The sequence below is a fragment of the Plasmodium malariae genome (genome assembly GCF_900090045.1).
Source record: "Plasmodium malariae genome assembly, chromosome: 12".
NCBI lineage: Eukaryota > Apicomplexa > Aconoidasida > Haemosporida > Plasmodiidae > Plasmodium > Plasmodium malariae.
The window spans coordinates 2658423-2685743 of record NC_041786.1 but is presented as its reverse complement, the minus strand read 5'-3'; the positions used below and the strand labels follow the sequence as shown (position 1 = coordinate 2685743).

At 24.0% G+C, this 27321-nt stretch overlaps 4 protein-coding genes across 4 annotated transcripts; 3 read left to right on the top strand and 1 right to left on the bottom strand.

The window, feature by feature from the left end:
- Nucleotides 1-1898: 1898 nt before the first annotated feature.
- PmUG01_12067900 (conserved Plasmodium protein, unknown function) lies at nt 1899-5974 on the top strand (the record flags this gene model as incomplete). The annotated part of the gene is made up of 7 exons (XM_029006917.1): nt 1899-1953; nt 2204-2490; nt 2789-4779; nt 5017-5134; nt 5374-5438; nt 5708-5768; nt 5903-5974. The coding sequence occupies 7 exons, from the start codon at nt 1899-1901 to the stop codon at nt 5972-5974; spliced, it is 2649 nt and encodes an 882-aa protein (XP_028863358.1).
- A 2366-nt stretch (nt 5975-8340) lies between these two features.
- Nucleotides 8341-8669, top strand: PmUG01_12067800 (conserved Plasmodium protein, unknown function; the record flags this gene model as incomplete). The annotated part of the gene is made up of 2 exons (XM_029006916.1): nt 8341-8477; nt 8597-8669. 2 exons carry the CDS (start codon nt 8341-8343, stop codon nt 8667-8669), a joined length of 210 nt encoding a protein of 69 aa, XP_028863357.1.
- Nucleotides 8670-13121: 4452 nt separating this feature from the next.
- Nucleotides 13122-15779, top strand: PmUG01_12067700 (transcription factor IIIb subunit, putative; the record flags this gene model as incomplete). Its single annotated transcript, XM_029006915.1, has 2 exons — nt 13122-13124; nt 13356-15779. 2 exons carry the CDS (start codon nt 13122-13124, stop codon nt 15777-15779), a joined length of 2427 nt encoding a protein of 808 aa, XP_028863356.1.
- A 1365-nt stretch (nt 15780-17144) lies between these two features.
- On the bottom strand, nt 17145-21482 carry MUS81 (crossover junction endonuclease MUS81, putative; the record flags this gene model as incomplete). The annotated part of the gene is made up of 2 exons (XM_029006914.1): nt 17145-17189; nt 17394-21482. The coding sequence occupies 2 exons, from the start codon at nt 21480-21482 to the stop codon at nt 17145-17147; spliced, it is 4134 nt and encodes a 1377-aa protein (XP_028863355.1).
- Between the last annotated feature and the right edge of the window lie 5839 nt (nt 21483-27321).

Sequence of the window (27321 nt, the reverse complement as noted above, 5' to 3'; positions counted from 1 at the left end):
AGAGAGTTTTACTTTATTTTTTTTTTTTTTTTTTTGCATGCTTCATTTTCGTTAATTTATATCAAAATCAATATTCAAATTTATGAACAGGACAGCATGTAAAATTTGGTGTGTACATGTCTTTTTGGCTTTTTTGAAACGTTTTAAAAAATCTGTTTTTAATGTAAACATATATATTATTTCTTTTTATTTTTACTTTTTATTACAGATGTGTAAATCTTATTCTTTTGTGTTGATTTTCATTTAAAAAAATTCAGCTTTTCCTTTTTTTAATTTGCTCAAACTTGTTACATTGTGTATTTTACATTATCCTACAGATGGTGTTAAGCCATATTTTTATATATATTTTCAGATATATGATACCATTGGTACAATTATTTTTAATGTAATAATATCTCAGTTTTCACTTTACCTATATTTTATCCAGCAAGTTATGTTTTAATGATCAATGTAGAGAAAAAAAAAAAAAAAAAAAAAATTGATTAAATAAATGTACTTTTTCTCAAGCACTAATCTGAAGAATTGGTTGGGAACTTAATTTTTTTTAAATTTCTTATAACATTACAAAATACATATTTCAGTTTTACAAACTGTTATGAACATGGAATAAAAAAAAAGGAAAAAAAAAAAAAGAAAAGAAAAGAAAAATTTCATTTTAAGGTATTTTCCAGTATAAAATATATGCTTACGAAAAGGCTCGTTCTTAAAAAATTTTAATCCTTCAAAAATGTATGCAGCTAAGTCCTAATCAGTGACAATATATATGACAAAAAAGATAAGATAATGCTAAAAGCTACACAATAAAGATGTAATTTGCACACCAAAATTTTTAAGAGAAATGTATTATTTAGAAAAATGTTTTCCTGTTTTCTCTATATTGTTTTTTTTATCATTTACGTGTTATGTCCTCTTTTTTTAATTAAGGTATATTTTACAGACAAAAATTTTATTTCGTTATATTTATTTTTAACATATTTTATAAAATGTACATGATACGCAGTTAAATGTTATTGTCATGTTTTGTTTGATTTCAATTTTGCCCTATTTGACTTCATATTAATCATCCTTGTTTATTCAATTTTATATCATTCCATTTTATTTCATTCAATTTTATATCGTTCAACTTTATAGCATTCATTTTAATTTTATTTTAATTTTGCTAAGTAATACTTTGCATAATTTCACATTTTCCTTTCCTTCGTTGAGGTACACATTGTGGTATTAAACATTATATTATTATCAGTAACAGAAAAAAAAAAAAAAAAAAAAAAAAAAAAAGTATGTTCACAAATAAATGAAAACTTATTTGCATATTTTTAATTTTCAAAAAAAATTCCATATGAACGGCAAATAATGATAAAAGCATTTGCTGTTCTTTATTAACTATTTTCTTATTTTGTGCATTTCCTAAATTTGTATACTATGGTTTGAGTTATATGTTAAATTAATTATATTCTTTAGCAGTACGTATACGTATATATATATTTACATATATATAATATATATACATATATAATATAAATTTTTAGTGTAATAAATACGGTACTTCTCATAATTATTACAAATAGTGGTAATTGCTCCCTATGTACATGTATTTACTACAAAAGATGTTCTTAAGGCTTCCATATTATTATACATCAATAATGTACAGTGTGTGCAAATTTTTTAACACAGCTAAATAAAAAAAAAATATAAATATGAGAAAAAGTATGTTTTCAGTTATAATATAACCATTTTAGTTATTTATTAAATACTTTAAATAATGCAAAATTTGTTTTTTTAACTTTATTACAATTTTTTTTATTTTATTTTATTTTATTATTTTTTTTAAATCCATTTTAAGAAAAAGTAAGAAATTTTATATTTATGCAACAAACATACAAATTCAAAATATAAAAATGCCTAATGTAGGAGAAAACAAACATAGAAATAACAGAAACATATTCATAGACGGTATGTATATTCAATGAATAGAGGAAATAATTAGAAATGGAAGAAAAAAAGGAAAGAAAAAAAAAAAACTGATGTATTCTTTTAATAATTATTGTTTTTTTTTTTTAAAAAAAATTCAAAAAAAAAAAAAAAAAAAATTGAAAAGACATCATATGAAGCAAATATAGTTAAATCTTACATGATATATAAAATGTTTTATCCTTTTAAGTAATTACTCCATATATGTGTTAACTTCCCTTTTATTCATTAGACACAAGAAATTACAAAAGGAAATCAATTGATGAACAAGATGATTATTCAATTGTTGAAGATTTTCTCTATTTAAATAAGGAAAAAACGGATTCACAGAATGTTCAGAAGGAAAACTTATACGTTAATGTTAATTTGGGTTCAACTCGTACTAGTGCTATAGGTTTAAATATAGAAAAAAGTAGTAACTTAGGGGAAAAAAAAATTGAAGAATCAAATAGTGTAAAAAATTATAAAAATTGTGGAGATCAAAATGAACTCTGTTTAGAATCTCCCCTAAATGAAATTGTAAGAGTGATGTTAACGTGTCTTATTCATGTTGCTATTTTATGACCCGTTCATAATTCGTTTTTAATGTATTTTGTTTTTTCGTTCACTGTACTTTCATTTGTTCTTTTTAAAATTACACAAGTACTATATACGTTAATAATGACAGTTGTTATTGTAGATGAAGCGTTATTTATACATACATGCATATACATATATAGACATATTTTGCAAAAGTGCTTATGTATGTGTAAATCCCTGTTTCAGCACGAAGAAACATACACATTTAGTAGTATATTTTTCATACATATTTTTACAGCAAAGGTATCAACTGACTTTACTTAAAAGAAGCAACCCAACTTACCCTAAGTCGCCCAAAGGAATAGGAACTAGCAGTAATATGGACGGGGTATACAAACATAAAACAAAACATGAAGAAGAAAAATCTAGAGGGAATCATAATAGTTCAAAGGTTGAGATATCCTTAAAAGAAAATATAAATGAGTTAAATAAGTGCACAGACATGAAAATGCAAGAACACCTTTTGCTAATAAAATCAAGAAAGAATTTTAATGATTTACGTACTAGCAATATGGATGATGCTACATTAAATGATCCAAAAATTGCCAGTTCCAAAAAAAAAATAGAAGCTGAAAATAATACGATGATCAAGTGTGTCAACTATATGAATAAAAATAATAAAATGAAAGGATTACTTGAGATAAAAAAGAAAGAGTATTATAATGAGGAATATACTCTAGATGATGATAATAAAATTAAAAAAAGTAATATGATTATTAATAGAAGTAAAGGTTATGATAGCGAATATATGAATAATGAGTTTATCCGTAAGGACAAAACGTATAAGCTTAATGAAGAAGCAATATGTATCAGTAATAGAAACACTAAAATGAACGAAGGGCATGCAATTCTAGATGATAATACAGTAACTGATATGAACACTAAAAGATGTGGACTTACGCGTAAGGGTATCGTTTACGAAAACTACGTTATTCAAAAGAAAAACCCACTAATGAGTGAAAAAAAATATATAAATGATACTAATAATAAACATGATGATACTAAGAAAAGTAGTTTACATAATAATACAAATAAAAATAGGATACGTGAAGTGTCGACGAATAGCTGTAAAATGGACGATGGTTGTATGATTTACAAGAGAGATAAGTATGTTAAAAATAGTGTAATGCAGGATAATAATGGTAATGATAACAGTGATAATGATGATAATAACAACGATAACGATAATAATAACAGCGATAACGATAATAATAACTATAGTGATAATAATAACAACAGCAATAACGATAATAATAACTATAGTGATAATAATAACTATAGTGATAATAATAACAACGATAATAATAATTATTATTATAATAATGAAGAAGCAGGTAATAACAGTAACAGTCACTATAGCAAGAGAGGAGACAAAAGTTTGAATGATAAGGCAAATACGCAATTTTCCAAAATGTACAATTATATTGATGATATATGTGTGAATAGAACAAATAATACTAAAAATGTAATAAAAATTGTAGATAATAATACACAGACGTCTTTCAATATCAATATTTCTAATAGAGAAAATAACCTGTACGAAAGGACCATGATTGATACAAATATAAATGCAGAAGGAAATGGCGATATGAAAACAGTAAATAAAAATAAAACCGCTTTAACAAATGTAAAAATGCAGGATAAAAAAAATTGTTTTGGTAAAGCACTAAATGATATGACGTATAATAATGCACCAAATAAAATTATTAACAAGAATACAAAAAACTTAAATGTTAACTCCAAGATAAAAAATGACGTAGCAATAACTTACCTTACTTATGAAGAAATAACAAATTTTCAATTTGAAATAAATGATGATAACATAAATGATATGATAACAAAATTAATTGAAATTACAAAGGATCAAGAATGGACAAAACAAATAGAAAATTTAATTAATCTACGAAGAATTCTAAAATTTCATCATAAATTATTTTTTGAAAATCATACAAAGGAATTAAGAAAAATATGTAGATCAATTATAGATTTGCTAAATAGTCCAAGATCAAGTGTGTCAAAAAATGCACTATTATGTTTATCCGAATTTTACTCCATTGGGAAAAAAAAAATGGATATTACGTTAGATGATGTTATTATACCGTGCTTAAAAAAAGCACATCAGACCTCCATTGATTTTTTAAGCAGTGCTGCTAACAATGCATTACTCTCTATTTGTAATTCATGTAGTGAAAGTAAACTGATTCTCCATTTTGTTAAAATAGTTACATCGTAAGAGCAAAACAGAGAAATAGGCAGAGATAAAGTATAAAATTAGCGTTCATATTATCGTGCTTATTAGCATAATTATTATCGTACATATCACTGCGCACTTTAATGTATATATACATATAAAAACCTCTGTATGTGAGTCCACATAATGAGCGAAAAGTTATGCTTTAACCTTGTGTAGTTCCTCAGTCCTACCTAAGCAAACAGTGTATTTAAAACTATTAATTTTGTTTTTAGAAAACAAAAGACATATAACCTGATATGCTTAAAGTGTTTAATCGCTGTGATTATTAAATATGAAGAGAACATTTGCAAATTTAAAGAAATGAATAAGCTAATAGAAGCCCTTCTTGAGGTTAGAATACTGATAAGGCAGTATATAATACACTTGCATAAATGCATTTTTACATACCTGCTTAATATATTCATACTAAAACGAATTTTTTATGTATTTGTTCGTGCACCTTTTTGCGTATAAAATTGTTTTGTTTATTATTTTTTTTTTTTACATAAAAAATATTTTAAATTTGAGGAAGAAATCTCCATATAAGATAAGTAGCTATATTCATATTTTTTAAATAATCTTTATTTTAGTGTACTGCAGGTGGGAGCGCCGAAATAAAGTGCACAGCAAGAGTAGCTCTGGTTGTGCTTGACAAGTAATATTAAAAAGATAAGAAATTATATATATATATATATATATATATATATATATATATATATATATATATATATATATATATATATAATACTGTCCATTCTTTTAGTTATATCGCATTATATCTTTGTTGCATTTGCACCACTTCCAATGGTGTGTTAAGTTGCTCATTTATTTGTTTTAAATATGATTATTATTAAATATTATTATATTATATAATATTATGTATCATTGTAATATTTTCTATTTTGATATTTTTTGCCATATCAGCATATGCCCAATCAAACAAATAGGTAGCAAATTGCACATTCCAGCAGAAAAAATAAAAAAGGTAAAAAAAAAAAAATTCATAATTTTTTATATGTATCACAAATTTAGTTCTATTTTTTTTTTTTTTTTTTTTAATTTTTACCTTATCACTGTAATATAATGTATTCACCTTTATTTTGTTTTACACAATAACAGATAGAAAATTTGACGGAGCGAACATCAGAAAATGAAATTGATATGGTATTAGGAAAAATAAAGTTTAGCTAAATAATTCTGCATATTGTGCGAACATGATAAAAGTTTTTAACTGCTCATAATTGTTAACTTTTTTTTATTTTTATTTTTATTTTTATTTTTTTTTTAATTTGTTTTTTGTGCTGAGCAATTTCCATTAATTTGGCTATCTTTTTTAAAAACCTGTAGCTTTACTATTATTTCCATGTTTTTTTTTATATTTTTACTTTTTCTTTTGCTTTTTTCTCGTTCTATATCTTTTTCTTTTTATTCGTCTTCATTATTTTTCTAATTTGATCTTGCCATCTCTTTGATACGTTTTTTCTTCATAATTTTTATACTTCTGCTTAAAAGAAATAAGCATTTTTTTCAATATTTTGGAAAATTATGTTTTTCATTACACATAAAAAGATCTTCTTCATCTTTTATCTCAATTTACAGCATAAATTTATATTTCTTGTGATTTCTTCTTTTTAAGATAGATTACATTTTTTTGGGTTTATAAGTTTTAGTTTTTCTCTTAATATATATAGCGCTTCCTTTTGAAGTAGAAAAAAAAGTAAAACTTTTTTAAAATAAATTTTTAATTTTTGAAAAAAACTTTTAGTATTTTTGAACCTTCTCCTGATAAAGTAAAAAATGAAAAACACAACTTGACAGTTAACCCCTTTTGAAAAGCTATAATATATAGTCACATATATATATATATATATATATATATATATATATATATATATATATATACATATGCTAAATATTTGATATTATGAAAATGGCACGAGTGTAGACAGTAAATGGTGGTTGTGTAATGAACAACCTCCTACGATTCATACTCTTAATGTATGCCTACACAGCACACACTTTATGGTGGAATTAAATAGCCATCAGTAATATGTTCATTTATTTATGGTAGTCTTTTTTTTTTTCTTTTTTTTTTTTTCCATAAATAACAAAAAAAAAGAAAAATTACTGAAAAATATTGGTACACAATTTTCGTAACGTTTATATGTATAAATATATAAATATATATATATATATATAAATATATATATATATATAAATATATATATATAAATATATATATATATATATATTTATATATATATATACATTTAGCCGTTTTGTTGCTTAGTATAGAAAATTAGGGACATACAATTTTACTGCATATCTATATTTTTTTGTGTTCTTTTCTGGAAAATTTTTACCTGACACCTGTCTTCAAATACCATTCGATTTTTTCACTTAAAAATTCTGTGAAACAAATGTTTTCTTCAATTTTATGTATTTATTTATTTTTATTGGGGAGTGACAATGTGAACAAAAAAAAAAAATTCAAATTTTGATTTTGCTTTACCCCTTTACAATATAAATATAGGATAATGAAAACGCTTGAACAGAATGAAAATATTAATTAGAAGCACTGCTATTTTAAAATAAAAAAGGAAGAAAAATACATAAAAAAAAGGAAAAAGAAGCATTATATATTTTCTAAAGATATATATACACAATTGAATAAATGCAATAGGCAAACTTTACAAACATTTTTGTAGTAAAAAAAATAAAAAAAAATAAAATAGGAATTTTTGAGAAAACGTTATAGCACCCCTTATGCACATAATTCAACAAGACTAGTTAAAAAAAAAAAAAAAAAAATACTCCTGAGGGTATTGCATTAGCATACGTTTTTAATTTTTGCAGTATAATATATATAATTTACTGAAAGAACGCGCTAAATGAATGCGCTAAAATTAGCAATTGTATGCATTACAACTTTTCTCAGTGCATGTGTATACAAATATAACATCTGGCATACCAAATATATATATATATTATATATATATATATATATATATATATATATATATGCAAATGTACATATATTTTTTATACATTTTATTATAAATAAAATTACAAAAAAATGAGAAAAAAATTAAATAAAATATATGAAACAAAAAAAAAAAAAAAAAAAGTTAAACAAAAATTAATGAAACAAAAATAATAAAATAAAATAAAATAATAAAACAATAAAATAAAATAATTAAAATAAATTGAAAGAAAATAAATTTTTTTTTTTTTGCCGCAACTTTAAAAAAATTATAATTATTCCTTTTTAGTATAGACAATCAACAACATATCCCTTTAGCCTTTTTTTGTAACAATTTACTATATTTTATTTTTATTTACTTTCTAATTTTGCAACTATCACAGAAAAGCTTTTAAAATAAATTTGTGTTAAAAGTTTCTGCTATCAAAGATATTGCGGCGTATATCATTTCCTCCAGAAATACATAATTTTTTTTTTTTTTTTTCTTTTTCTTTTTCTTCTTTTTCCTTTTCCTTTTCCCCTTTTTTGGCATTTTTAAATTTCTCAATTCCAGATAAATTTAAACTTATCAAAAATGGTAGCAAAGAAAAAAGACGTTAAAGGAATCCTTAAAAAAAAAGTAGTTAAGAATGCAGGAAAATTAGCAAAAGTAAAAACGGTAAAAATTAAGGGAGCTGTTTCAAATAAGCAGAAGATCAAGTCCAAAAAATTGTAAGTTCATGCATTTTTATTATTTTGTTTTGCATTACATTATGTATACATGTATACCTAAATGTATGAATATGCCTAACACAAATATATACAAATCAACGCCCCTTAAAGATGTGCAGTGTCCATGTGTATGTATACCACCCTCTTCAAAGTATTTCTTATATTATATATAACTATGATGAATTTGTTTAATAATTTAAATAAAAAAGAATTTTTTTTATTCGTTACATAATATTTTATTTCACTTATATATTTTACCCATTTATAAATATTACATGCATCTTCAATTAAATATTACTCTTTTCTTTTTTTTGTTTTATTCTGTTCGTCATTTACGTGATATGTCGTGTGTTAGATGCATCTTTGAAATTATATATGTACATGCATGCATCCATAAATTTTTTTCTTTTACTACACCTGTTGTGCATTTAAGATTAACGTTAACAACTTTATAAATCATTTTGGGCTTATTGATGAAAACAAGTTTACATAACATAATTTTTTTATTTAACGCACAAAAAAAAAAAAAAAAAAATATACATACATATATAAATTTGTGCTACATGTAATATTATTATATATACCACTGGAAACTTTTATTTTATTTTTTTTTGCAATGATTGTTCCTACATGTAAAATACTATTAAAGGCACATTAATTCTTTTTTTATTTTTTTTTTGTATTATTTAGTATTCATTATTATTTAGTATTCATTATTATTTAGTATTTATTATTATTTAGTATTCATTATTATTTAGTATTCATTATTATTTAGTATTTATTATTATTTAGTATTCATTATTATTTAGTATTCATTATTATTTAGTATTCATTATTATTTAGTAATTATTATTTAGTACTTACTATTTAATATTATTTAGTACTTACTATTTAATATTATTTAGTACTTATATTTATTATTATTTATTACTTACTATTTATCAATTTTTTTTTCTCTCTGTAGAATTAGCAAAAAAGAGAAAGGTGCCAAAACAAAAAAGGAAGCGCCAACCAAAAAAAAGGTAATGAAGAAAGCCAATGTCAAAAAAGCTATTAAAAAGAAAAAGTAAATTATTAGTAGGCAAATTTCGCGTATAACAAATTACGTGTACACAGTTATAAAATAAGGAGATCTGTATTATTTTTTAACAAATTGGTATAATAAATAAAACATATTACTTGTACATTTGATGATAATATATAATGCTTTAAAGGGAATATATTAAAAGAAAAAAAAAATATGAAACCGAGGAATGCATGCTCATTATGACAAACTTAAATAAAGATCGCTTATAGAAATTATGAGCTTTTTTTTTTTTTTTTTTTTTCATTTTTGTTCAGCAGTTTTTTAGAATACGTTATGAGAATTTTTTTTTTTTTTTTATTCCTTTTTTTTTATATTATTAGCAATATTAAATTTTATGAAGAATATTAAGATGATATGTGCTTTCATGTATGTGTGCATATTTTTACACAGTTATATGAAACTGTATATATATGCACATATATACATATATATATATATATATATATATATATAAATACATACATTTGTAGATGCTTGCATTTTAATCGTCAAATAAGTAGTACAGGTTTTTTTTTTTTATTTTTACCTTTTTTTCCAAAGTGAAAATAATACTTCCTATTTTTAGTAAACTGTATATGTGCTAAACAACGTTCGTGTACATGCATATCGAAATGAAAGATGCATGCTCCGTTTATGGATAAGAAAAGAAATTTTAACAAATACACGTAGTAGTAATTCGAATTTTTATATTTATGTAACATTTTATGTATTATATTAGATTTTAATAAATATCGTTTTGTATAAAAAAATTATATTTTGAAGAGGTAAACATTTCAACGTTCTTTTTAATGAAGAAAAGAAAATTATTTAATATATTATAATATGCTCTTTTAAGAAAATTGGTTTTAATAATGAACAATAATTTTATCTATACTGACTGCTCTACAGCCATTAAATTATATCTTCGTTTGACACAAGTTTCATAGAAGAGAAAGCGGAAACTATATTTATGAAGTGTTTTTAAAACAGAATGTGCTGTTCATATATATATATAAATTTATATTTGTTGTAAACATAGTTAAACGTATGCATGCAAAATTAGATATATAAGTATATTTTATACCTTTTTTCTAGTAACATTTGTCATGGCATGCCTATACACACATTGTCAATTTTTATATTTTTCCTCAAATTTACCCAAATTTACTCAAATTTCCTTAAATGTTTTTCGAAGAATGTTCATTTTTTCAGTTATTGAAATATGTAGTTTATATATTTAAAAAAGAACTTATACGAGCTTGCAGCACACTTGTATGCTAAAAAATAAATACAGAATTTCATTTTAAACATGGTGAAGGTCGGTAATAAATAGTAACCAATTCAATGGGAAGAAAAAAGATAAAGAAAAGAAAGAAAAAAGGAAAAAAAGGAAAAAAAAAGGAAAAAAAAAAGGAAAAAAAAAAGGAAAAAAAAAGAAAAAAAAAAAGGAAAAAGAAATTTATACCCTTTTCCATATACTTAAGAATAGATGACTGAAGTATCTTTAAAGCGTCCTCGTACATCTGAAAATCTGCGTATGTATGTATGTATGTATGTATATATATGTACATATGCATAGGGTTATGAGAACATTTTTGCTCATCTTTTTTCTTTCTTTTCTACAAAATCTGTCATTTAAAAGTGCATACTTTATGCTTTGTATGCAGTATATTTGTTATATCCCCACAGAGTAAGTTATATTTTTACCAAATTAAAAAAGTAAAAGGTGAGATTATGTTACAATTCACATTGGTAAGTGATCTTTTACAATTTAAGTAAAATGTTTTGTATTGAATAAGTTAAAACAAAAATATAATTAGCATCCATGGTTTTAAAAATATTCCATACGTTTACTTAATATTTGAATAGCTAATTTTATTAAAAAATAAAATAATTATTTATTATATTTTTAAATATTATATTTTTTTTTTTTTTTTTTTATTCTTATCCATAAGTTATGTTAGCATTTACATCATGTATAATTCCTTTTAAATAATAATATAATATAAAGAATAACAATTTTAATTTTATATATATAATAGAAAATTAAAAAGAAAAAAAAAATAATTTTTTTATAATAAAACTTTCATTTATTCGCCTATTTTTTCTCCTTAAAAGAGTCCGAATTAACCATCATTAAAAAAGGAAAAAACAGAGAATATTTTGTATACCTAACAGGTGTGCATATAAACATGTACCATGAACAAATACGTACAGGATATGTATGTATATACCTAAATGTACGTATATAGCTTATTTTTGACTGTATTTTGCTTCCCCGCGAAAATTGCAATAACACTTCTTGTACATAGTAATAAAAATGAAGTGTTGCCAATAATCCATACGCAGCAACAGTCGACAATAATGGCATAATAATAAATTACTAGGAAGTGGTGCTCTTGTATTTAATTACGATATATACATATATATATATATATATATATATATATATATATATACATATACATATATATAGGTTTATATTACAAATTGTGCAGTGTTTCAAAATATCTAAATACATTTTTTTTTTTTTTTCTTTTATTCTATTCTTTTTTTCTGTTTTTGTTTTTTTTATTTTAAACGTTGTTTTTACATTTTCACCTTTCAGGTTAGAGTTTAACCATGATTTAAGTCGACCAGAAAAAAAAAAAGATAACAATTAAATTTATTTATTAAATGAAAGATAATAATTTATATATATATATAAATATATACATACGTACATTATATATGTACGTAAATATATACATAAGTATATACGTACATATATATATACATATATAAGTATATACATATATACATATATGTATATATATCTATATCTATTTATATATAGATATATGATAATATAAACCAATTTTTTCTCCTGTTTTGTAATAATTACTACACTCTGTATGAAAACTTTTAAATGAAAGTAAGAATATATAAGATTCTGAGATAATTTGCATATATAATATATTTATATACGTGTAAGGTGAACATATTTGTGTTAACGCTTCGCATATGTCGTTGATGCATTATTCCTTTTGCCTAAATGACGGAGTAGTCATATTAACTGTCATATAGTATATATCAAGAAGTATACGTTGCATAGTATATATCAAGAAGTATACGTTGCATAGTATATATCAAGAAGTATACGTTGCATAGTATATATCAAGAAGTATACGTTGCATAGTATATATCAAGAAGTATACGTTGCATAGTATATATCACGAAGTATACGTTGCATAGTATATATCACGAAGTATACGTTGCATAGTATATATCACGAAGTATACGTTGCATAGTATATATCACGAAGTATACATTACAAAATATGCATTACGTAAGACATACTACATATTATTCTACGCACTAAACTATTCTTTAAACTACTGACATCTCATCTTATTGTGTTACTCTTTATTGCTACATTTACAGTGAATCAAGTTGTGTGCAAGAATTGCTTAAGCTCAGATATTGAAACGAATGAAGGGCAAGGAGAAGTTATTTGCTTAAGATGTGGAGCAGTTTTAGAAGAAAACAAAATAGTAGAATCTTTGGAATTTGTGGAAAATAACAATGGTGCTATTTCAATGGTAAGAGAGAAAACAAAATATATGTTCTCACTGTAGTTTTGCTAAGCCAATCGTTATGTTAACATTTTGACTGTATTGCATTTCATGAGCATTTAGCTTGCATTCACGTTCTTTTTGTTGTCCATATGTTGTTCATACGTTGTCCACATGTTGCTATTTTTTCCATTTCGCCCATTTCTTTTTTACTCCTAAATCGATCCCCCGTGCTTCCCCCTCCCCCCTCCTTAACAGGTTGGTCAGTTCATCCCGTCGAGTGGAAACAAGTCGTTCATATTGTCATGGGGCATAAGAGAAAGCAGGGAAATATCACTGCAAAAAGGTTATGTAAACATTCAGAAGATAGCCGATAATTTACATTTATCAAGTCAGCATATCGAAGCAGCACAAAGAATTTATTTAATGGCATTACAAAGAAATTTTACCATGGGTAGAAATAATTCCTATGTTGCTGCATCTTGTTTATACACAATATGTAGGAGGGAAAAATCTCCTATCATGTTAATAGATTTTAGTGATATATTACAAACACCTGTAAAACCTTTAGGAAAAACTTTTTTAAAATTATTAAGATTATTACATATCAATGTTCCAAACATAGATCCCTCTTTATTCTTAGAAAGATTTGCTCATAAACTTAATTTAAAGAATGATATATATAAAGTTACTTATACAGGTATCAAACTCATTCAAGCGATGACAAGAGATTGGATAAGTACAGGTAGAAGACCAACAGGTTTATGTGGTGCTGCTCTTTTAATATCAACAAGGATGCATGGTATTCCAATTAATTCGAATACGATAGCTAACATTGTTAGAATTTCAAATCCTACTATTATTAAAAGATTGTCAGAATTTAAAAATACCAATACTGCTAAAATTAAAGCTAGCGAATTTGATTCAATCAGTATTAATGATATACCTTCAAGTACTATACCTCCATGTGTTATTTCGTATAATAAAAGAAAATTAAAATATGAAATAATAGAAAAAAATAAAACATTATCCTTGCTTCACTCCGAAGAACAGTTTACTGCTAGTACAAAATCGTTATATGATTCAGAGAATCTAACGGAAGAAGTATACACGCCAAAAATTCTCGATGACAGTAGTTCATTGCGCAATAGTGTTATTAATACCATATATGATGATGTCTATAATGATGCTGATACTTGTAATAACTTTTCTTTTGTGGATAACCACTCATCTTGTAATGAGCTAGAATATTGCACTACGGTTAGTTGTGCTGTGAGTGAGGGTAGGGATATCGAAAGGGATAAGCAAGGGGAAGAACAAAGGGAAAGGGAAATGCAAAAGGGAGCGGAAGAGGGAAGAGAGAGGGAAAGAACGGACCTAGTAAATAATATAGCACAAAAGAAAAATCAAGAAAGTGGGATTTTATCGAATAGTGGAATAAATTTAGAAGAAATATGTAATGACAATCCTGAGGGAAATGATATAGATAATTTAGCATTAAAAATTATGAACACTATTAGTATAGAAGGGAGTTGTGACAAGCTCAAAATAAATAATAATTTTGCAAAAAGTAAAGCAGGCAAGGCTTGCAGTAATGGTGTTACTACTAGTAGTACAGGTAGTATTGGCAGTATTAGCACCACTGGCAGCATTAATGAAAAAGAGCACGATAACGTAGAAAGGGAGTATATGAAACAGAAAGGGGAAGAAAAGGATGTGGATGCCTTATCCATGAAATCCGTTTTTTCAATTCCTAATACAAACAAAATGTCAGATTTAGAGTATTCAATAACTACTTCACCCATTTTAGACAAAGACAATGAATTAAATAAAAGTAATATAACGTGTGCATATAGTTGTAAAAATTTTGCAAACGCAGATGAAATAAGGGAGCCCCAAAATATTAGTAAACTTCATAATGCTATGAATAGTAATAGTTGTAGTGATTTTACAGGCTTTGATGGTTGCAGTACTACTTATCAGTTAGATAATCTAAGCCGTAGTAGCAAAACGAATTTATTTGAAGAAGAATGTTCAAACAAAGGTAGCGAATTGACAGATAACAATTTTTATTGCTCTACCCTGAAAGAAACTGTAAACTCAGAGCTAAGTAGTGTACTTAATGATGTAGATGAATTTAACTATTTAGAATGTAATAATATACAAGGTAAAAATATAAATAATACAGAAATTGGATGTAGTGACAATATCTTCAATGGATTGAAGAGTGCGAACAATGTTAGCAGTGCTCTAACCGACTTGAGCTATTTCTTTGAAAATAACTCTAATTGTACCAATGACCAAAGTGTTAACTTCAATTCAAACTCAGATACATCGATAGAACCTGATGATGAAACATTAAGCGACATTTATGATAGTGAAATGGAGAATATTATGTTATCTGAAAAGGAAAAGGAAATAAAAATGCTCATATGGGATGACATGATGAAAAATTATTTACCACATTTATCAAAACAGTTGAGAAAAAAAAAGAAAAGAAATAATACTGATAATACTACGAATGGAAAAAATAAAATGAGAAACAAACAAAAAAAAAAAGTAGATGATCTTCAGGATACTCAATCAACAGGAGATTCTGTTTTGAGGGCTCTTGAAAAATCAGACAGAAATCTTTCTGGGAAAATTAATTACCAAGTATTGAAATCTCTTTTTTCCTCTTGATAAAAATGTATACCTCTTTTTGCCATATCGGTTATATGTTGCAGAGTGTGTGCATACATACGTGCATACTTGGATACTTACATATATAGTCATATATGTACATTTTTACATAGACCACATATATGTGAATTCCCTTTTTTTTGTTTTCCCACATAAGAGTGCATAATTGTTAATGAATAATTATTTTTAGTTCTTTTTATGGAAATCTTGTAATTTTGTGCTCACTAACCATATCAAATATGATTTCTACACAGACATGCGAATATGCTATTTTGCATTTCTTTGTGCTGTTTATATGTTTATACATATGTATATATGTTAATATTTAAAAATTTGCATTGTTATAATGATATATTGCTATAATGATATATGGATATATTGCTATAATGATATATGGATATATTGCTATAATGATATATGGATATATTGCTATAATGATATATGGATATATTGCTATAATGATATATGGATATATTGCTATAATGATATATGGATATATTGCTATAATGATATATGGATATATTGCTATAATAATATATGGATATATTGCTATAATAATATATTGATATATTAATGTGTGTATATATTGATATATTTATATTTTCCCATTATTAGTTAGCTTATATCCTAATCCATATTCTGAATTTTATTTTACTATGATTTTCATTTTAACCATGCACCTTTTTCCTCCTATATTTTTACTTTACCCCCTCCCCAGTAACCATTTATCTGAAGTAGTTATTAATGTGTGCTTTATTATTTTTTTTTTTTTTTAAGTTGTTTTTTAATTATTTGTTCTATTTTTATATTTTTTTTTTTACTGTTTCTATTATGCTTTTTTACTTATCTATAGATGTCTTTAAATTTTCAATTGAAAATATTTTGTTTCAGACAATACATTTTAACAACGAACTTTTCTCTTTAATGCTTATAATGAACATTAACATGACAAAAAAAAAAAAAATAAAAAAAATAATAGGGCAACATAAAAAAGGGGACACAAATATAGTTTAAAAGCGGAAAGAAAGGGAAAGAAGGAGAAAGCAAAAACAAACGCAAACGAAAATGTAATTACGTTTACCCATATGTAAGTACCAACATCCCATGTATATATACACAGTGTGAATAATAAACAAAGATCGTTTTTACATAAAAATTGTACTCTTCTACAATTTTAAGATGCCGCTAATGAAGAACTATGTATTAAAGATCGATAAGGATCAAGGCTCATGTTATTACAAAACAGTTATGCTTAACAAAATACTAGTATTAATAAGACGGTATAAATTAATTATGACCATATTTTTCCCCCATGATTATTTTTATATCCCTTTAAATAGGACCTATGATAATACGTTCAAACATTTAAATTGAGTCAGGTGCATACATTTGCCTCAATTGTGCTATCAACTGAAAAAAAGGGTGTGCAGGGAGAGATAAATATGTACATGTAAGTATCTGCATATATATGTATGTGCCTATAAGTATATACATATGCATGCATTACTATATACATATCGACTCACATGTACGAATAACATAGGCGATTAACTTCTCTTTTGAGAAGTAAACATCTGCACATATACATGAATGAACAACAGAACGAAAACTTACTTGTGTATCAATGGGAGACTTGACTCTTTTTTTACCTATGATATCACGATTTTTTAAGTAAATTCGTTTAATCTTTTCAGCAAGTATACCATCATATGTATACTTATTAAGTGCTTCATATAATTTGAAAGGTGTTGGCCACAGGGATAAAATAAGTTCAGTGGCTTCAGATCCACACATATTTATAAGTCTTAGCTGCTTACCAAATACCTCCTTAACAATATTGTTTTTGGATTTTTTAGATTCATTATTCCAATGATCCCATAATGAAGCATTATTTTTTAAGTATAAAGATAACTTATCACTATGTAGTATATATTCATTCTCTCCTATATGACAATATTCTTTTATATTTTGTATAATTTGTATATGCATTTCACACAGTAAAAAGAAGGTATGTTTCATATTTTCGCTGTTCAATATAGAAAAACCGTTAACTAGCTGAGTGCTATGTTGTGCATTCGTTAACATTTCATATGGTACTTTCGTAGAATTCATATAATTCTTGAAAGAATTATTACTATTTTCTATTAAATATATTATATGATATATTTCTCTTGATCTCATTAAACGATATTTTTGTTCGTCATACCTTCCATCAACTATGCTAGCACTTAAATCGTTTAGAGTTTTTCTTTCAACAATCCATTTTAAAACGTATTCCTCGTATTCTATTTCTTCATCATCTTTAACTTCCTGTTCTGCTGCCTCTTTATCTCCCTTTACTTTCATTTCTTCTCCACTTTCCTCTTCGTTTCCCTTATTTCTGTTGATGTTATTATTATTGTCGTTACCACTGCTACCATTATTTAAGATGCCCCCATATTTCTTTTCATTAGTTACCCTTTCATATTCACCTTTAAATTTCTTCTTATTTTTTCGACTTATTTTTTTTGACGAATTTTTCTTATAATATATTGTTCTCCTACATAACCATATAATGTCACCTAATGGTAAATTTCTAGTTATATATTTTACTTTGTAATTGTTAAAAATTTTTTTCATTTTTTCATTTTGTTCATAGCTTGCACCTGACACATCTCTATTATCAATCACCATAACAATTTCGAATGGCCCGTACCTAACATGACAATCCTTATTTTCTCCTTTTCCTTCGCTTATATGGTCCTTTTCTATACCAATACCTACGTCTATGCCCTTTACATCTTTGTTCTTTACGTCTTTGTCCTTCAAGTCCTTATCCTTTACATTTATTTCATGTATGTTTTTACCTTTTATTCCTTTCCTTTTCAACATTTCCTCTTTCTCCTTTCCCACTTCTGTCATCTCCTCTGCTTCTTCTTTTACTTCCCCTTTTTTCTTCCTTCTTTTCTTTTTTCTCGTGTCCTCCTTTATTTTACCTTCTTCATTTGAAGCATTTCTTTTCTTCATCTTGCAGTTTTCAGGTCTCCGTTTGTACTTATCAGTAGATGCATAGCTTCTTATAGTATTATTTGATGCTTCATCTGACAAATCAATTAGGTCCACAATATTTTGTTTATCACTAATTGTTACATTATCTTTATTATTTGGACCAAATTTCTTAAGTACGGATATACCCTTCATTAGTGATGAATTCATTTCAGTGTTATAATTTTCAGTGTTATAATTTGCAATGCTATAATTTTTAGTGCTACAATTTTCAATGGTACAGTTATCTTTTGTACAATTTTGATTATTACAATTTTCAGATTTGCAATATTCAAGAATTCCCTTTTCCTGACTTCTTACAGTATCTCTGTCAAGGTAATAACCTTTTGTGTTTTCTTTTTTTTCATCCTTTTTATCGTAACTAATTATATTTTCATTAATGTCGTAATTTATTTTGCACCAATCTCCACTATAATAAGATAGCTGTTCTGTCTTATTATAAGATGGTAGAACTGATTTGTTATTCTTGTATTCTTTATCTACTGATTTTTCAGCTCCGTTTAATTTTACTTTGTTATTATCCATATTTGGTATAATACAATGACTAATGCAATTCATTCCATTTTTATTAATAGTATTAGTATCATCATTTGTACATTTTTTCGTATCATGTCCCCCATGATCATTTCTTTCATCTCTATTTTCATTAATAATCTCATCCTTGTTCTCATGATTGAACAACAACTTAGTTAGTTTTTTTCCCTTACCATTTCCATTGCCATCTAATTTGTAATTATCGTAAAAGTCATTCCACTTTGATACGTTACTCCATAATACACTAGAATTACTCTTTTGTTTGTTCATGTTCATAATTCTATTTTGTAACCTATCTTTGAGACTTGATTTTAGCTTTTTATTAATTTCTTTTTTTTTTAATTCAAAATTTAAATTAATATTATCACTTTTGTCTTGTTTTTTCTTCTTAACATATAAATTATGTAAATTGTGTGAACTACCCTCGTTATTATTTTTATCCACTATAAAATCTTCTTCATTCTCCGAATTTATTCTCTCCTTATTATTACAATTATTCACTTCTGTCTTAGTAGTAACTCCAAATGATATACTATAATTAGTGTATGCTGAAGAACTGTATGTATATTCCTTTTCAGATTTATCATTATTTTTTTGGTATTCTCTTTTCGTATTATATTTACTTGTACCATATTTTCTATTTAACTCTTTCCATTCTTCACTACTGTCTATCGATTGTATGTCATATCCATTAAGATCATCTGTAACAAACGAAGATATATCAAAATGTTTCTCACTCGCTTTATCACAATTTACGAGGTCAATATCATTTTCCTTATTACTATAAGTATTTTCTTTTTTCATCCATTCTTCTAATTTTTTAATTCTCGTTGATACATTTTCAGCATTCTCAAAATTTTCTTCTGAACTTAACATGTCAGATAAGATATTTTTTTTGTCGCCATTATTTTCCTTTTCTGATGTTTTGTTTCTTTCCTCTTTTGTAAAAACAATTTCTTCTTGTAAGTTACTCTTTTTCTGCTGCAAGTACTCCACATGATCCAAATGCTCCAAATAATGTTTTCCTTTTGGTGTCAATTTAATCTTGCTAACAACTTTTAATTTACTTTTTTTTGCCTTAGATATAGAAAAAGTGGTAGAAATATTACATGAATTATTGTCGAAGATTTCCACTTTCTCAATATATTCTAATTTTATTAGCCTACGTAAGGTCCTAAAATTAATATTTACCGAATTTCTATAAGATTTTAAAAACCCGATAGTTATTTCTTCTTTGCTCATTGCACCCTCGTTATATAAATGACCATATGTATCTAGAAAAGTGAGAACAGTTTTTTCAAAATCATTTAATTCTATCCTTTTGCTCTTCTGGCACAATGTACTTTTATTATTGGAATTATTTTTTCTTCGTTCCTTTGCAAAGGAAATGCTCCTTTTTGTAGATTTTTCTTCACATTCTAAGAATGATTTATTTCTATATATTGTATTATCTGATACTATAGTATTATTTAAATTTTTACTATTCGTATATATATATGCTTTTGCAGTTAAATGCAAAGTATTATTTTTTTCATTGGAACGGTTATAACTGCTCTCATCAGATATTATATTATCTTTTTTTTTTTTTTTCTTTCTTTTAAATTTTTTATTATTACATCTACTATTATTACTATTCGAGTAGTCCTTTTCTATTTCTTTTATGTTTCTTAAAATGCTATCTTCTGACGATTCCCCAATTATTCTTATATTATAAAGCTCATCATCTAACTCCCTTATAAAGTTATCTGCATTGTTAATAACTTTATTTATGTGATTGCTAATGCGTAACAAATGTCCACTGGAAGAACCATTCTTGTCATTGACATTATTATACCTATTTTCTTCTTTGGTTTGTGATAAGGCCTTTTCAAAATAGTAAGAAAAACGCTTACCTACGCCTTTTAATTTATATGCGTCCAGGCTATTCTTAATAGGTAATGGGTATTTTAAAATAGAACTAATAATTTTTTTAAAAGAAATAACCAAATTATTGTGACCTTGCGCCAGTGCTTTCCGTTTTAAACTGTTAAAGTAGTCATAAAAAATTATATTTTCAGGGTGTATACTGTAATTCCTTCTAATTTTTCTATTCGCTAGCTTTTTCATATAGTTATTATCTTCCATTTACGTACAATCTGATACTTTCTCATGAAACAAAAAAGTAAAGAATAAAAAAGCAAAAGAACGGAACAGCAGAACAAAGCAGCAGAACAAAGCAGCAGAACAAAACAGAGGAACAAAATGATAGATCAAGTTTATAATCGAATATAAATGTAAAAATGTTGGGAAAAACATAATTCACATTTAATTAAAAAAAAAACAGCTTATTGTAGTAAAGGGGAAGTAAAAGAAAAATAAAATAAAATAAAATCATAAAAAAAGAATGAATACTAAAATTAATCTGTGCAAGACATAAAATTTTGCTATTTTATTTTTTTATTCTTCGGACATAATTTCCTTTTGTACATATCACAAAATTTGAATAATATTGGTTTTCCTTTTTCGTTGCACTATACACAGACATGGCAGGTAATATATATATACTCATGCTTACATTATAGTAGTACATGGCAAATTTATCAATACAATTTAATAATAAATACGCACTTTTCAAAAAAGGTTATAAATCTATTATTTATATGAATATACTTATTTATTTGTTTATTTAATTATGCTCATTTTTAGCTGTAAAAAAAAAAAAAAAAAAAAAACAGCTTTTCTTTTTATGAATGACAAATTGGAAATACATGATGTGTTCATAATATTCAAAAAATTATAGCACACATAAAAATAAAAACTCGGCATAATAGAATAGAACAAATGAGACTTTAGTAAATAAATAAATACAAATATATATATATATATATATGTATATGAACGTATTGAAAGAAAGGCTAAAAAAAATCAATTTTTTGTTCTTTTCTTTATTTTGTTATAACACTGCAATTTCCCCTAATTAATATTCAGAACCTTCTTTAACAATTTATATTAAATTTTGTGAGAGTGTGATTGTTGAATATATATTCCACTAAATAATTATTAAAATAAATGCAATACTTTGTAATTCCATCTCAAAACAAGGGATTTATTATATTTAAAATACTACATGTTTCTTCCTATGAATGGAATTATTATATTTTTAATTTACACATTTGATCTTATATTTTATATTTAGTTAATTTCCTTACACAGTCTTTTATTCTTATCTTACTTTTTTTATATTTTTTTATTTTTTATTTCTAAAAACCCATTGCACGTATAGGAGGTTTTTGAGAATAAATATTACATGTGCATTTGTACTACTGAGGAAAAAGTGACACTCTTTAACCCTCAACAATTTTATATATTTACCAATTATACATCATGCAGTATATTAAAGTTAAACTGTTTGTAATGTGTATATAAAAAACAAAACAAAACAGAAAAACAAGAAAAGCTGTAATAGCAATATATGAAGTTGAAAATAATTGCGAAATACAAACACACAAAATGTTTTGTTAATTGAATTAAAAAGGTAAAAAAACTAAAAATAAAATAAATAACATATAGATATGTATAGACTTTTTGAGAACGATGATTAACTGAGCAATTTTATACTTTTTTTTACTCATTACTTCTAATATATATATACTTTCATTTTACTATCACTTTTTTTCTTTTTATCGTTCTTATAAGTATTATTAGAAGCTGCTAATTCGGGAAAATTTATACAGGTAAGTAAATGCTAAATAGTAAGCATGTAAACTTTTTCTAATTTTTATTTTATTCCCTTTTATTTTATTAATGAATTAATACATATAAATGTGTACACGTTTTACAAAGTTTTTTAATTAGAGAAGAAATTACTGTTAAATGAAAAAAAAATAATATAAGCATAATTTGCTAATGGTAGTTGTAAAAACGCATTAGAGAAACACCATTTTTTTTTTATTTATAAATATGACTTTGAGGAAATTTTTAAAATATAATTCAAAATAGTAAATGCAAAAAGGAAATAACTTTCTTCTTAAAATAGCAGAAATGTGCATGTACAAATATATATTTATATTATTTGTTTTTTGTTTTTTTTTTTTAATAAAAAATCAGCACAAATAAAGCAGCACACGCCGGTGAGAAACTGAGACAATCCGAGCATATTATTCAGAAAATAAAATAAGAAATAAATATATAAATATAACTCACATAAAATATAAAAATTTACATTTATTTATTATATAAAGATTGATATACTTTTTAAAAATAAGCAAAAAAAAAAAAAAAAAAAAAGAATTTTTTTTTATGGAGAAGATAAAAATTAATGTAATAAAAAAAAAAAAATGCAAGATATAATTTGTGCAAACATGTATTTGTTCTTGGCATTAAATTATACAGACAACTATTTTTATTAAAAAAATTAAAAATATTTTAAGAATATTTAAATATATACATATATTGTTCAATTAATATTATTATTATTTATTATTTTATTTTTTTTATTAAGAGTCAACCTATGCGAAATTTAAAATTAAATTTAATATTTTATAATATTGAATTTTTTTGTATTATTTTGATTTAGCAATTACTGTGTACATAGAAAAAAAAAAAAAAAAAAATTATTTTTACAACAATATCGATCTGATACATATAAAATCATTCGTTTTGTAAATCTTCTTATATATATATATATATATATATATATATAATAAATATAATAGTGTTGATAATGTGTCATTTATACAATTTTTTTTTTCCATTTCTTATTAAATTATTTACTATATTCTCGTGTGTATACTGAAAAGTAATAAAAAAATTTAACCTTTAAGTTGTAAAAGTAATAACCTACGAATAAAAGTTTACTTTTTTTTTTTTTTTTTTTTTTTTTTTTTATTAAAATTTATGCACTAAGTAAACTTGAATGTAAACGTAAATTTAGAATAGTAAACAGAAAATTGAAATATGTAATGGTTGCTTATGAGTACATAAGTAATGTAAATATATATGTATATATATATATAAATACTTACGAAAATGTTTAATAAAACTTAATTTAAAACATCATTACAAATAAATTTGAAAGGTTATATAACTTACAACTGTTATAACAAGTGTCTAATGTTTTCTGTATGCATAAAAAAAAATTAAATAAAGTATAATTATTTATTCATAAATTAGCTAATATTTTTTGAACTCGATAATTCCTTTTTTTTTTTTTTTTTTTCCTTCATAAGGGAAATACATCTATATTTTATTTTTATATATAATGTTCATTCAATAAAGAAAAATTAATAAAATAATAATAAATTAAAAAATTACATTCTTCATAAAATAAATAAAAATTTATAGATTTTCCTGTAAATTTGAACAACCAAAATAATGTTTCATAAAAATAAAATAAGTTTTATAAATATTATATTTAATAAATACTGTAATATATGAAAAGAGAAAAAAAAATTTTTATTTTTATTTTTATTTTAGTATTTCAGAATAGTATAAATCATAGATATTTTTCTTTTTATTGTAACGTTTCCTAATATAGACTCCTTTTTAAATATATTATTTTTTATTAAATATTCTACATGACACAACTATATTAATATTAAATCAGGCCATATTCGTTCGACACATATATTATTTTTTACAAATAAATATATATATATATGCATATACTTATGCATATATCTATTTTTAATGACGCCATTCTACTATCGTTTTCATATGGTGTAAAAGTTTTGTTTTATCTTTTGCATGTTGTAAGTACTTATAAATAATTTTTTTCTTTGCTTATTCTTTATATACATGAGTAGTAGTATCAATATAGAGATTTACCCTTTGCATTTTATATTTATATAAACCTTTGCACATGTGTGTAAAGCAGCGTACATCTGTGCATATTTATTTTTATGCGTATATATGTATATATATATATATATATATATAATTATACATATGCCTATTTAAGTGCCTGTTCATGTAAGTGTATATCAATTACTTTCCTTTTTATTTTAACTAGTATTTATATTTAATTTTACATATATGACATACATGTTGTATACATAAGGATTAATTCAAATTTTCAGATATGTTTAAAATTTAGTTACATATTCCTAATTGAGCTATTATGAAATATTTTTTTTTAAACTAAAATGAAAAAATAAATATCGTTTTTTTACTTTTTTATATATTTGTAGATTAATAATAATTGATATATATAACATTTATAATTAAGAAAAAAAAAAAAAAAATTACTTGTTCATTATTTTTCATAAAATTATATATAGGTTATATATTTATATTCATATTTAAATGCTTATTTTTGGTTTTGCATAGCATATAAATATAAAAATTAATTGTGCGTGAATAATTTTCTTTGTTCTTAATTACTATTTTTATTTTGTGGTTCCACGAGTGTATCGCTTTATTCACTGTTTTATGACCTATCGTTTTAGGGAAAAAAGAAAAAATTTTAAATATTATGTTAATACATTATATACGTATGTATGTATATATATATATATACATATAAACTTATTATGTATACTTATTTATAAACACCAAGAGAATATATCACACACTAATGAGTATAATTTAATATAAAATAAAGTAATAAACTTATTTTTTTCATTGTATAATAATAGTTTTCTTTTTATATTTTATATTTCCCCTCCTACATCTTTGTTGAGGTTTATGAATTTCTTAAGATTTCTAAATAATGTGTTTGCATACATATATGCACATTTTTATTATTTATTATTATTTTTTTTTTTTTTTATTTACATCATAAATTCCTAAATCATTTAATTAAACCATTTTGTCTTTGCACGAAATAGAATAAGAGCTCATTTTGTGCGCAACATCCTACGCATGTATATACTTTATATATTTTATTTATATATATACATATAAAAGTACATATAATTATATATATATATATACGCTCGCACGTGTTTAAAAATTTCCCTTTTTATTTTATTTTTTATTTTATTTTTTTTTTTTCCTTATAGTCTCACTATTTTTATTGTTTAATAATATTACTCAATGCTATGTATAATCTTTCTAGTTTTTTATAATTTTTATTAAAATAATGTTTTATAATATACATTTGAATATTAAAAGAATTATTGTTATAATATATAGATTACAAAAATATAATATAGTTCTTTTTAGATAGCTATTTATTATTTTGTTCTAATTATTTTATGTAATACATGAATGTGTGGTACATATTTTTGTAGAACTAATGAAGTAGTATAATCTTTTATATTTTGCAAAAAAGATTTAAACTTTTAACAGACTTACCAAATAGCATTTGTATAATATGTGTTATGTTCATTTTATACATAAGCACACCGTAATAACATATTTCACATTTTCTAACAAATTTTAAATATGAAACGCGAGTATATTTTTCTTTTTAATGAGTAACTACATTCATAAATTACAGTAACCTTTTTTTTTTAATTATTTATGTTTGTACTATTTTTTTTTTTTTTTCTTTTTTCTTCATCTTCCTTTTTATTATTTCTTCACATTTCTTTATATTTCTTTACATTTCTTTATATTTCTTTACATTTCTTTATATTTCTTTACATTTCTTTATATAATCTTTTCATTTTTTCTCTTCTTTTCTTATTCTTTCTTACCTCTTTTTATTTCTTCTTATTTCTTCGTACTTTTTATATCTTTTCTTTTTTTTTTTTTATTTTTTCACATATTATTTAATTTTCATATAAGATATATTATAAATGTTCAATTAATACAAGCAGAATCATTATTATTTTCCCTCATCGTTATATTCTTAATATAGATTATTCTTTTTTCATTTCAGCTATTGTATACTGATTGCATAAATATATATATATATATATATTTTTTAGCTATACACGTAAAAAAAAATAAAGCTTTTATAAAAACGAAAAGAAAAAAAAAAAAAAAAAAAACAATGACTGTAATTGTTAGTTTAAAAGATATATATTACACCCATTAA